This window comes from Leptonychotes weddellii, chromosome 3 (genome assembly GCF_054177405.1).
Source record: "Leptonychotes weddellii isolate Sample4059 chromosome 3, ASM5417740v2, whole genome shotgun sequence".
Taxonomy (NCBI): domain Eukaryota; kingdom Metazoa; phylum Chordata; class Mammalia; order Carnivora; family Phocidae; genus Leptonychotes; species Leptonychotes weddellii.
This window is the reverse complement of record NC_138371.1, coordinates 83555286-83569034: the sequence shown is the minus strand read 5'-3', so window position 1 is coordinate 83569034 and position 13749 is coordinate 83555286. Positions and strand designations below refer to the sequence as shown.

Below are 13749 nucleotides of genomic sequence, written 5' to 3'. Positions count from 1 at the left end.
TTGTTTAAAATATATGGCTAGGTTGGGGGTGCCTGGGTGGCTCAGTTGCTTAAGTGTTCGACTCTTGGTCATGGTCCCAGGGTCGTGAGTTTGAGCACTGGATCAGGTTCTCAGCTGGGCATGGAACCTGCTTAAGATTCTCTGTTTCCCCCTCTTTCTGTCCTTCCCCTCCCTGCTCACATGCTCTGTCTGTCTTAAAATGTATATATCTAGGTTGATAGAGGGCCTCTGGCCCTTTGGGGCAAGCTGGAATCTATTTCTCATTAGTCCACAGCTTTTCTTATCAGCCTTTTGCCCTAGTAATTATTATTTTTTTTATCATTCAAAAATAATTACTGCAAAGAAAGGAAAAAAAAAAACTTCTTATGCCCTTTTAGTATTTGGTATCTTCCTGTTTCTTAGTATGAGTAGTTAGAAGAACAAACACTTTAGAGTCAGAAAAATGTGCCTTAAACTTTAAGCATATTAATATCTCCTGAGTGTCAAATTACTTTAATCAGCTTATCTGGTTGGGAATAATATTGTGGAGTTTGTGATAACTTTGTGGTCAGAAGTAAGTGAGATGATCCAAGTAAAGTGCCGAGCACAGTGTTGGACAAATAGTAGGTGGCCAAAAAGTGGCAGCTAGAGTTATTACAGAAAGTATAAAAGGTTTCATGTTGGTGAGGCCAGAAAATTGTCACATAAGCTCCTTTATCCTCCATTTCAGCTTCCTTTCCACTTCTTCCCCTCCCCATCCCCACCAGCTCCTATTACCAGTACTTGGGGCTCTCATGGTGCTGTTTGACTGCCCTTTTTCCTAGTCTAGCATCTTTTGTTCCTGATTTATCTCCCTCACTTCCTTTCTGCCAGACCTTCTAGTCTTATGACTTATGCTTTTGTTGCCTGCCATATCTAACCTTGTAGAGGTTCTGTTAAAGTCATTTATACCAAAATGTTAAAGACAAACATCATTTTCATAGGCTAGTCTTGCCAGCACATAGATCTATTTTAGTAAAGGTCAACATCATAACCTTAGAGAATAAAATTGCAGAACTTAAGTTGGAGACATCAGCAATAGGGACAGAGGAGATATTTTCATTTTCAATGAAAGCAATAAAACTAATGAAAAGCTACTGTTTAATGGGTGTCTATTTTACACTGAGTTTTATATGCATTTTCTCACTGAACCCTCACAATTAATAAATTATGTGCTATCATTATTGCTATTTTTCTGATGAGGAAAATACAGCTTGGAGAGGTAAAGCAAATTGCTGAAAGTTATATACACCTAGTAAGTGGAGAAGACAGGTTTGGAACTCAAGTCCATCAAACTTATCACCATCTCTCTCACTCAATCATTTACATGGTAAGTTTTCATCAGGGCAGGTATCTTTGTGCTCTTTCTAATTTTATTTGCTAGAGCCTAGTGAAGTGCCGGACACACAGTATGCAGTTAATTGTTGGTGCATGAATTAATGAATACATATCTATTCTACCATAACCTCCTTTCCATTTTACCTCACTGAAATCACCTTTTGCTTGGATGCCTGCCTTGTTGAATATTCCAAAATTCTGAAGTGCCAGTAGTCCATATACACCGTTCTGTTCCCTGACTTCATGTCTCTATCTACCTGTCCTATCTACCTGCAATTCCTCATTTTCCCAGAAGTCTCTGAGCTATCTTCCACTTACCCTGTAACACAGAGCTCAGGCTTTCCCTTTCTCTGACCTCTCCTCCTTCCTTTCCCTCACCGTCTCCTGTCCTCTTCCCACCATGGCCCAACCCGACAGGGTTCCTTTCATGCCTATGTCTTCCACTAGACCATGGTGTATTTGAAAGTGAATGTCTGACATCTTTTTTGTCTTTTTTTTTTTGTACCTAACATATTTTTCTTCTGACATATTTTTATATGCTTCTGGCCTAGCCTAGTTTATCAATTCTCAGGTGCTTTTTCTTTTTTTTTTTTTTTCATATTTTAACATCTCTGAATTTGGGATACCTCTTTCAGTGGATGGAATCTTAAAATTATAATTGACAGTGTTTTTTCTGATCTAGTGATACAAAAAGAAGAGTTGACCGAGTCCTAGAATTAATGGCATCTTAGATTTAACATAATATGGTAATAATATATAAGGGTTATATGAATGAAGGAAGGAATAACAATCATAGCCCTCCTCAAGTCATATTATTATTCCTACTTACAACCTACCTGTTCTGCATCATAGACAATGTGGCAGGGCAACAGTTGAGCATTATTCTTTATGTTGGGTTTTCCTAGTACAAGTAAGACATAATATACTACCTCAAATTATTCTTAATCATTTCTTTCTGGACTTACATTATATATTCCATATGCTTGTCTTCTAGGTGAAATTGATCTTCAAATTCTTTCCAAAGTGCAGATTCAATATCCAGAAATTCATATCAACAATGAAGTTGTTGAGCCAAGTGCTGAGCAAATTGCCAAGTACAAAGGTACCTGTAACCCATGGTGCTCTATGTCAAACCCTATCCTGAAAGGCTTATCATCCCAAATTTGTCTCCTCAGTCATTAACAACATAGTTACTAGGGTATGTTCTTTGTTAAGCTTATTGGGAAAAGAACATATTTAATTTGTTTTCTTGGCAGACATGACTAACACCTCAGAAATATGAACAGTGAATAATTAGATTTCTTTTTTTACTGACTCCTCTATTCCCTGGTCATCAACTATTATTTTTGATGTTTATTCTTAGAGACAGAGTCATTAATTCATTCAGAAATATTTAAACAGAATCCTTGCTCTTAAAGGGTTTGTGTTTAATGGATTATAGCAGGAGTCAGCAAACTTCTCTGAAAAAACGCACACTGTAAATATTTTTTAGGCCACACAATCTCTCTCACAACCAATCAACTCTCCTATGGTAGCACCAAGGCAGCCAAAGATGCTGCTGATAAACTGAGTGTTCGTATGTTCCAATAAAACTTTATAAACTCAAAAGTTTGACTTTTATATCATTTTCACATATCATCAAATGTTATTCTTTTGATTTTTTTCAACCATTTAAAAGTCTAACAGTATGAGATATGAAAGGCATAAAGTCAGGAAGTGAAATAGTATGTTTTTAGCTTTAAGTCTATTTAGAAATAGGTGGTGAGCCAGATATGGTCCATGGGCCATGGTCTGCTAACTCCTGGGTTACAGAATCATATCATTTGCTTTCCACTGATAAAATTCACCAGTTGATTCCCCATTAATACTGAGATAATGTAACCAATGTCTGATCAGGGTTCTCATAATTATTTCTTATTGACTCTTTCTTTCATCTTTAATTTCATTTAATACTAGGAAAAAAAAATCAGGATGAACTCTCTGGTCTTCCAGAGCTACATAAAAAAGAAAAATGTGCTTTATATCTGTTATGTATATAACATTGATTGCATTAAAATTCGAAATGGAAATGGATTATGCATTTGCAATTAAAATTGATGGTGTGCCATCTCTTTTCTATATTTTAGAGCTTGTAGCCAAGACATCAAACCTCGAGAACATAAAGTTTGCTTGGCATAAGGAGACATCATCTGAATATCAAAATAGAATCATAGAGAAAAAAGAATTTCAGAAGTGGGACTTTATTCATATGATTCAGGTAAGAAATATTTATTGTTATATATTCTCAGAAAGATTTTTTTCAGAAATATTTATGAAGAATGCCTAATATTCTACCTTTAGGAAAAAAATGGAAATCTGGTTTCTGATTTTACAAGTGAACATTATCTGTCCGAATTGAGGATAAAGGTGTTGATAGTACTGAGAGATTCTCTGTAACATTCAAAAAGCCAATTTTTTTTATACTCAAACACCTTCAGTTACTGATTTTTTTTCAATGTTGGCTTAATTAATTTTTGTAGGATTGGAAGTTCATAGATAGTTTTGAGGGCAGTAGAGTGTTACATATCCTAGCACAGCTCTAATGGTCTGGATGGACCGATGTCCCAGAGTTTTTCTGAATCCTTTCTTTCCCTTCTGTTGATGACCTGGCTAGTGTGCATGTGACAGAAGGGGCAGGTTAGATCATTCTTAGGTCAATAAAGTTTACTTACATCAGTCAGTCATTCAGTAGGAATTTATTTCCATGATCCAGCACTGATAGTGTATTTCTTAGAAATACACTGGAGGGTTTCTTGGAAAGGGGGTGAGCATTCATTAGATGTTATGGGGACATATGAGTGTATAGACTTAGGGTGTTGTCTACTATCAGAAAACGTGTATATTTTAGAAATACCAATATTAACAGTAAGAGACATCTTTCCACAGTCCACAAGTGCAGTCATCCCAAAGGAATAAACTTATAAGAAATCAAAGGAAGAAATGACTCCAACATTAGTCATCCAAGCAATCCTACACCTCTGCTTTCCTAGCTGACAAAATCATTTACCTGTAAGAGAGTACTTAAATTGTCCATCAAACCTATAATGTTTCTCTATTAGATTTAATTTCCTCCCTCCTCATATTAACTATTTCATACCTCCTTCTCTCTCCTTACATTTCCTGTAACCCTTGCACCACCACTCATTCCCAGCTGATGACCTCACTTCATACTGTATAGCAAAAAGAGAAATCATCAGATGGAAAGTCATTTTTCACCCTCCGAATTTATAAACACAGCTGCATCTGTACCCAACATCTCTTTCTTCCATCTAATTACAAAAGCCACCTTTTATCAAAAACCTGTCCCTCCACTTGTACTCTGGATCCCATTTTTTACCTGTTATAAAACGTTGCAGCTTCAGAGATCATTCTCCTATTTCTCTCAAAATTTCCATGCATCTTCCTTCTTTCTAAAGCAACTCTGCTTCCTCTGCATTACTATTCTATTCCTCTATCTTCCTCCCTGTCTAGTATACATTTTCCCTATGTTATATCTTTGTCTCTTCATTGTTCCTTATAGTCTTAACACTCTCATGACATTCTTTCAACTTAATGTTCACAGTCAACTTCAGAGAATCTCAGTATCTATTAGATCAAATTTCAGAGCATCTGTTCTGGCCCACCTCCTCTTTTTTAGCCAGGTCACGTCATAGACTGTTAGCCATCTTATGGATTATGTATCTGGGTACCTATCCCTGTCATGAACAGCATGGAATGACATGATACTAAATATGGTCCTGAAGCAGCATAGGCCATGTGCAGCTCCATTTTATTTCATTCATTCATGTGAAAGGGGCGTAGTTTAAGTTGTGTTTGCTTAATGCAAAAAATTCTATCATGGGCATCTAAATAGAATATTAAATTATTGCCCAAGAGAGATGGAGATGAGATTTAAGAAGTAAGTATCTGTGGGGGTAGATTCCAGGGATGCAAGCCATTAGGGAAAATTTTCCACTGCCAATGTATAATTCTAGGCTCTACCTGTGTTGAGTGGAAAGGCCTCTCCCTGAACTTCATCAGAGATGGTCCAGAGTTATTAAAAAGAGGTGGGTTGACCCCTAGCACCTTGTGACCAAGTATGTAATCTCATGCTTTATTCAGTCCATTTTCCTAGAGAATCTGTCGACATCAGAGCCTGCCATATTTTCTGTGATTTAAAAAAAGCATCTGTGAGCATATGGTAAAGCTGGTACAAGGGGCTTAATTTTAAAGCAACGTTCCATGAAATGGGGTCTGTTTTTATGGTGCCAGCACCATCTTCTCCCAGAAGAACTATAATTCACAAAATGTAGAGTAAGCATAGAATCGATGCCCCAATGTGGAGTGGAGACTAAGTATCTCCAGCTATAAATGTCTCTGTTATTGAAGTCAGAAAGAGTACATTTAAAACTATTTGGCTGTAATTGAGCAAATACCGTAGTTTTCCCTTTTCTCAAATATTTTATCACATTATTACTTTCTTTCTCCATATAACATCTTTAATTTTTAAATTCTTAAAGTGTTTTGTTGAGTACAACTCTCAACTTGAAAATCAAACTTTCTGATGAGTATCTAGCCCAAGTAACAAAGACATTGACATAGAAAAGTGTCTAATTTCTCTTTTTTTTCATTTCTAGATGCTGTATTATGTAAAAGATATCCCAGCTACCCTGAAATTCTTCCATAGTCTCTTAGCTACCAACGCTAAGATGCTCATTATTCTTGTGTCAGGTAAATTATTTACATTCACCCTGAATTTTAAAACAGTAATAGTGCATATGTGCTGGATATATGTGTTTGAAGGCAGCCTGCTATATTTAGTCTTCATTATGAAATTCTTGACTTGGCTTCTGATCATAGTCAGTTAATTAACACAGTATTAGGAAAGTCCTTCATAACAGCTATCAATTTAGGGGGTCTAGGGGCGCCTGGGTGGCTCAGTTGGTTAAGCGACTGCCTTCGGCTCAGGTCATGATCCTGGAGTCCCTGGATCAGGTCCCGCATCGGGCTCCCTGCTCAGTGGGGAGTCTGCTTCTCCCTCTGACCCTCTCCCCTCTCATGTGCTCTCTGTCTCTCTCATTCTCTCTGTCTCAAATAAATAAATAAAATCTTTTAAAAAAAAATTTAGGGGGTCTAGTGGAATTAAATGTCTATTTACTTCTTTCTCTGGGGAAAATTTGTCTTTGCTGTCTATATATAAATTCTTTTTTATATGACATAGAGCAAATACCACTAATAGGAATTTTTTTAATGAGGCCAAAAACAGCAAATATTTCTGTTTACCTCCTTTTTGCTTCTTGAATGTCTCTTCCCCTTCTGTGATGTTTATTAAATATAAATAAAGGTTTAAATATTTGGAATGCCTTCATATTTGATTAATTTGCATTTCTAGAGCCATTACCAATATTGTTCATGGTAGATTTTCTCAAATAACTACCAGAAATTGTTCACTTGTTTTGTATTTCTGTCTTATTTTCCAAAGAGGGCATTTGATCATGTCATGTTGCTTCCAGTATATAATAAGTACCACATAGAGAAGTAAACATGTTAATAAATGAAACACTGACATTGTTGAGTTCATTAATTCATTACTTCTTTCATTCAGCAATCTTCGTGGATTGTCTACATAGTGCTAGGCAGATTGATTCTAGATATACAACAGTCTCTATCTTCCTAAGTGTATACCAGACCCCTTACTCAAAACCATATGTCACAAAATTCATCAATTCTTAAATATGAGAAATGACTTTAAGGATGGCAAATAGGTTTGTTGCCTGTAATTCTAGGTTTGAACTCATGTGGGAGTTTTTGCAAATGAGAGTTCCTGTATACAACCTCTTCCCTAAAGGAACATTCTGATATACTATTTTTATCTCTGGTTAATTAAAAATACTCATTTATGTGGGAGAGTTCTCTTTTCCCATTTAGAAGGGCTTATGTAAACTGGATGCTTCCTACTAACCTCTGTCTAAATTAAGACACTTGGGTAAAGCCATTATACTACATTTAGGAATACAAAAGAAAACTTAGTTGTTACCAATGAGAGCAGTCTATTCTTGATAATCTGTATCAATAATAAAGAAAAAGTGTTACCGATAGAAATAACAATTTATCCAGAAGTCATGTATGTTTGATTTTAGGATATATTTCATATCAATAGAAGATCCACTCTTTCTTATATTTGGTTTATTCTTAAATATTTTCAGAAGTTAAGTATTTCAGTGTCAGAAAGCAGTTTTCTATGAATATATTTCTACCAAGAGGAAAAAGCCAGTCTAAAGTTTGACATGAGTAGTCTGCAAACAACTGAGAACTGACTAAGTACCCTTATGAATACAGTATTCTGCTGGCTATTTCATGAATTATATTAATACAATCCATGGTTTATTAGTATCAAGAAATGTTCAAACCAAAACAGGCACAGTGAAATATATGGTGATACATGCAGCAAGAATGCTGAGGCATTTCCTAGCTGTGTGAACTTGGTCTATGAGTCTTAGTTTATTCAAGGGCTATTTCTAGATAATCATACCTACATTACACTGCATCTACGCATATATGTGGTTCATATGTACTATGTATGTATGTACTATGTATTATACTATGTATATATACATTCACAGGGAAAAAATCAAAGAAAGGGAGTAAAGACTCAAATATCAATTAGCTTTTTCTTAAAAAGTATTTTGAGTCAAAAGATACTCAGTCAATGTCGTTTGATGGTGGAAATATTTTGCTAACTTTTTCTGTATACAGTAAAAAACTCCTCATTACTGTACTCATCATGGGAGACAGGTATCCCAAAGAGGACAACATTGTTCATAGACATTGTTCCTACACGTAAGAATGCAACAAATAACAAATGTCCAATTATTAAAGGGACTCTAATGACCCCCCGCCTTTTCACATGCACTTTTCTGAGAAGAGATTTGTACAGCTACAAGAGAAATATCATACATACATTTCTTCTTAAAGAACCACTTAACAAAAGAAGATAAATTTAGGCATTTTATTTTGGACTTTCCAATTATCTCCTAAGGCTAAAAGTTATAGCTTTATTGCCTCTATCAGAAGAGTTATTAAGGAAAGAAATTAATTAAATATATGTAATAAAAAATAAGCCACCTTGTTCAATATAGTTTCCTTTTCAGTAAAGAAAATATTCTACTTGAAAAGGTAAATAAAATTGTCAAATATGTTGATCTTGTCATCAGTTTAGTATAAACTGAATGTCTCCAGATTCCCCAGTCTTAGGGGATCACTTATAACTCTTACAAATCCAGAAAAAAATGATGGGATCCCTTATCCCAAGTAACTTGGGTCATCCATCCCTTTCCCCATGACTCCTAAGGATCTTGGGGGTCATGCTTACATGCTCCTGATGGTTGCCAACCACTGTTTGCCCCAAACTTCTGCTGCCAGTTCAATTTTTGATTTCCTATCTCCAAACCTTGCATGTCTTTCACCTGCCTTTTCTTATCCTGTTCTGCTTTGCTCCAAACACAGACAGAGCCCTACTTCCTTCATTCTCGAAAGCACCATTCTTTGATTTTTGGGAGATGGCAAGACTGATGGCACAGAAGGACAGCAGGAACAGAATTTAGTGCAAAGTCCCACAGCCACTCTTTTCCTAGCTTTTCTCCTGCTCAGTGGTGCCCTTCTCTCTTGCACCCACTTGTAACTTCTCCCAGACCTCACCCATATCCTCTTACCTCACTACTTTTCCTAAGATACCAACTCCTCACTTTTCCCTTCCATCCCTCTTATTTGTTCCTTGGAGCAGTTTAACTCCCTTTTGATCTACCTCTCTCACCTGGGTAAATCTGTGCACCTATGAACCTGTCTTAGCCACAGTATATTTCCCCAGGATAAACTGTATTGCCCCTTAGTGTATGGAAGTGGCTGCAGTTTCCTTTTTTAAAAATAGCAATATTTTCTTTGTTGCATTAACAAAGTCAATACAAATATATGGGTCAGCTTTTAGAAAGATAGATCATGGCCAGTTTCCAACAGAAAAAACAAATTGAATCACAAGAAATTTGCAATCAGATTTGTCTTATATCCAATTAACATGTATAGGATTGATCTACATTTTTATTGTTCATTTTTTCATTTGCTGATACCACTTCAAATCCCTGTCTGCCCAGACCAGTCTTGTAGATGGCAACCAAGTTTGAGAATGCTTCCCGGGTCATATGAGGTGCCTGAGTAACTTCCTCCTTCACCCCGTAAGAAAACCATTGCCCTAAACTGCCTTCTCAGCTCAAACTATAATCCTTGAAACCCCCTTCTCCATATTTACCCCATGAAAACATTCCTTAAACTTGAATATTGCCCTATAACTTGGAACACATATACCAAAATGGTTCACACTAAGTTCTGTTCTTATCAAGCCTCTTGCAGTCACTTTCTGGGTGGAATTTGCTTCATAATTACCTAGAAGTGCAGAAACCTGTTTGGGAAGAAAGCTTTGTTTCAGGCAGCATTGTCATCCATAGCTACACTTCAATGCAGAAAACTGGGTGCTCACTGCAGACGATTCAGACAAACCTAGAACTAGTTACTAAATTAAATTTCCAGGAACGCTCATATAGCTAATATCTAGGCAGATAATAGTATGTCTGGATTACCATCTTGCTTTAAAGGGTCATCTTAAATATGCCACATAGCTAAGGCTCTTTCCTGTCCATCTCAGACACTGACCTATTACTGAATTGACAAGTTATTTCTCTGAATAGACTGAATTACTGTTATTTGAGTACCATATGGACACTCATTTTTGCAATTTATTAATCATAAGATAATGAAATATGGGGTCAGTTTCCAGAATTATGGAGAAATCTAGGTTGGCTCTATGTTCCATGTGTACCATGTGTACCTAGGTACCATGTGTGTTCAGCCATATTGAAACAGCCTGTACTCTCAGTCCCATGTTGTTTGCACAGGATAGCTGTTTTGTAGGTTTGGTTCATTCAGCTTTTCTTGAGCTTCTACAGTCAGTCACTGCTAGGCTCTGTAGGATGCAGATGACTATTACTTTTCCTCTGCTTTTGGACAGCTCCTATGTAGTGGAGGAGGCGTGTAAACACTTGGAGCAGTGTGCTATGTTTCTTATCAGAGGCATACGAGGAGTTTAAAGAGAGCTCCTTGAGAGCAGCCATTCTGCTTCTCATCTCTTTGGCACCTAGAACACACCCAATAGATATTTGAATTGAACTGAATAAATATTTTATAATCACTTATTATTTCTGCCTTATAATATTCTAAACTACTAGTTCTGAATGTGTCTAAAAAAAGAGCATGTTTTGGCTAAAACTACATGATGGACTTGGAATCAGAGAACATAGAGAGTTCTGGAGATTTGAAGATAGGTTTAATAAACAGGAGTAAAAGACTCAATAAAGAAGATACACATGCACACAGACACGCACACACACTAAAGTGCATGCTGGAATAGGCAGAGAAAAGCGATGGAGAGTAGGCAAATGAAACTCGTTAGGAAAAGACAGAGAAATTGAAATCAGAGTTAAATGACAGCATTTACTGTTAGAATACATGTTGCTTGAGGGAACAGAGGCTTTTATCTGTATTTGTAAGTATCAGTTACAGAACTAGCCCAGCTCAGTAAATAGTCATTTAATTATAACAAGCAGAAGTTCCTGATTATATAAAGATAAAAGATTTGATCTGGGGATGAAAAGGAAGAGAAATAAGGACAAATGAGGTGGATTTTTAAAATGAGTGTCTCACACTAAAATGATATCAGTAGTAGCATGTTTTTCTGCAAATGTAGTAGCCAGGCATTAGTTTTGAGAGTTGCTAGTTAAAATGCAACTTCTCTGGTTAAGGGGGTTTATCCAGAAGGAGACACTAGTTTTGTGTTCTCCCCTCTCCTTACCTGACTAAGGAAGGAGGCAAATCATGGGGTGTTATTTTTAATACAATGAGAAAAAAGAACCTGGTTTATATCATGTTGGAAACAAAAGTAACACCATATGTTGTGCCCACCGAGAGCCATTATGATAATGCATCAGTTAGAAAGTGTATAATTGCTCAGCTCAGAAATGGCACCAAGTCACACAACACTGACATCAGTAAATTTTCTGCAATCAGTGTTTGGTTATTTTTTTTCTCTATCAGCTTAAAAATAAAAATAATAATGATAGTAGAGCTTCTTTTCAACTCATTGAAATATTTATTTTCTTGTAAAGTCTTATTTGTAGGCGTATTCTTATTTGGGCAGATAATCACTGTCTTTGTAATGAAAGATTTTTTAATACATACTCATGACCCTATTTTTTTTCATTGGACTGAGGCTTTGTTTTTTCTGCTTCATTCCAATTTTACCTTCTAGAGCATACCCTGCAGTTATCGCTCCCTCTGAAATATTAGTAGAATGTCAATTATCTAAGCTATTTAAATTTTACTCTTTTCTGCCTTGGATAGTCCGTTTTGTTGAGTTCAATCAGGAGACTTTAGCCTAATCCATGGATGAGGGCCAGGAGTCTCTGAGCATCCAAGAATCATATGCATAACTGTATAGGTATTTATTGTTTGTGTACTTTGCTGGAGAGTCAGTTACTTCATTAGACCATAAAAGAGGCTTGGGAACCAAAAAAATCTCAAGCCTTTGAAATCTTCACTATTAATCCTGGAATATAGGTTCTCTCTTACATTGCTTTGCCAAGTCCAACTTAATTTTCCAGTACTTGAACAATGTTTATTTACTACGTGTGCCAGTCATGGTTCTTATTTCCTTTACTTTTTTTTTGCCCCAATTCTATGCATAAATTCTATTGTTATCCCTGTTTTGCAGGTGATAAAACTGAGGGAAAGTTTCATAGAGCTATCGGAGGAAAAGTCAGGCTTCGTACTTAGGCAGTTGGCTTTACAGACCCTCTTAATTACTACACTGTATCAACTGTGTATGTAACATCCCATTATTATATGCAGGTATTAGAGGGTCCACAAACAGATGCTCATTTGTGTTGATGTAGTAGTATTATAGATTTCTAAACAGCAAGTTTGCTATTTCACAGTCTCAAGATTACAGCCAGTGAAAATATATTATCAAACTAATTCCATATGATGTTCATTTATAAGTACTTATTACCCATCTGCATGTGCTTAGCATTGTGCAACAATTCACTTAAATTATCTCATTTAATACTTGCAGTTGCATTTGAGGTAAGTATGGTTATCCCCACTTTATAGATCAGAAAACTAAGGTTCTCAGAGACTAAATAACAAATCTCATCTTATTCATGAAGTGTCAGAAGTACATTCCAACCTGTGTCTCTCTCCCTCAGAGGCTGCATCTCTTAGCTTCTACACTGGGCTGGGTTTACAATTAAACACAATAGACATTGCTAAAACATCTTCTAAAGCTGGGAAGAAAATTTGTAAGAATCAGCCTATTTATTGGCAGTGCAAAGCAGCATCTTATAAGTGGAGACATGAGTGACTACCCCATTTTTTGTTTGAGAAAATTATCATTGTATTTATTGTGCTCTTTCTCTCTGTTTCAGTTCTTACTCTTAGATCCTCTCCTCTGAACTCAAGACTCACATAAACCCCTGCCTTCCTCCTATTACTCCTGGAATGTCCAAGAGGTATCAATAGATATCTCATATTTACATTTCCAAAACTTGACACCTGATGATACATTTAAAACTGCTCCTCCCTCATTCTTCCCACTTCCAATAATGGCAATTTTCTCTTTTCAGGTACCTGGGCCAAAATCATCGGGGTCACTGACTCTGTTTTCACTCATACCCAATATCCAAATTGTTGGCAAATCTCACTGGATCTAGGAGCGTAATATATAAAAAATCCAACCATTTCTCATCACCTCCAAAAGCTAGCTGCTCCAATTTACCATCTTCTGTCACCCAGATTATTGCCATAACCTCCTTACCGTTCTCCCTGTTTCTGCCCTTATGGCCCTATAGTCTATTCTCATCTGTGTGACTAAGTAACCTTATTAAAATGTAAATCAGGTTAAGTCAATCTAATGTTGTGTTGTCCAGTATAAAAGCCACATTTGGCTATTGAAATTGATATGTAAATGAATTGCAATGAAGTAAAGCTTAAAATTCATTTTCTTGTTCATACTAGCCACAGTTCAAATGTTCCTTAGCCACAGATGGTTAGTGGCTACCATATTGGACAATGCAGATATAGAATATGTTCATCGATCCAGAAAGTTATTTCAGACAACTCTACAATGGCTTCCCATCTCATCCCACATGATACGGCACCCTATCTACTTCCCCACCACTCATCCATTCTTATCTTCTTCTATTCTCCCCTTTGCTCACTGAATTCCAATCTCACTGGTTTCCTGGCTAGTTCTTTTTTTTTTTTTTTTTTTTT

At 36.3% G+C, this 13749-nt stretch overlaps 1 protein-coding gene across 2 annotated transcripts in view; it reads left to right on the top strand.

Annotated features, from left to right (window-relative positions):
• The window catches only part of HNMT (histamine N-methyltransferase), a 41373-nt gene that overhangs the window by 26858 nt on the left and 766 nt on the right, over positions 1-13749 (top strand). For both annotated transcript variants that reach the window (XM_081814534.1, XM_081814533.1), the window contains 3 exons: positions 2351-2458; positions 3483-3613; positions 6012-6105. In XM_081814534.1, coding sequence (XP_081670660.1) covers positions 2351-2458; positions 3483-3613; positions 6012-6105 — 333 coding nt within the window. The remainder of the gene's footprint in view (positions 1-2350; positions 2459-3482; positions 3614-6011; positions 6106-13749) is intronic.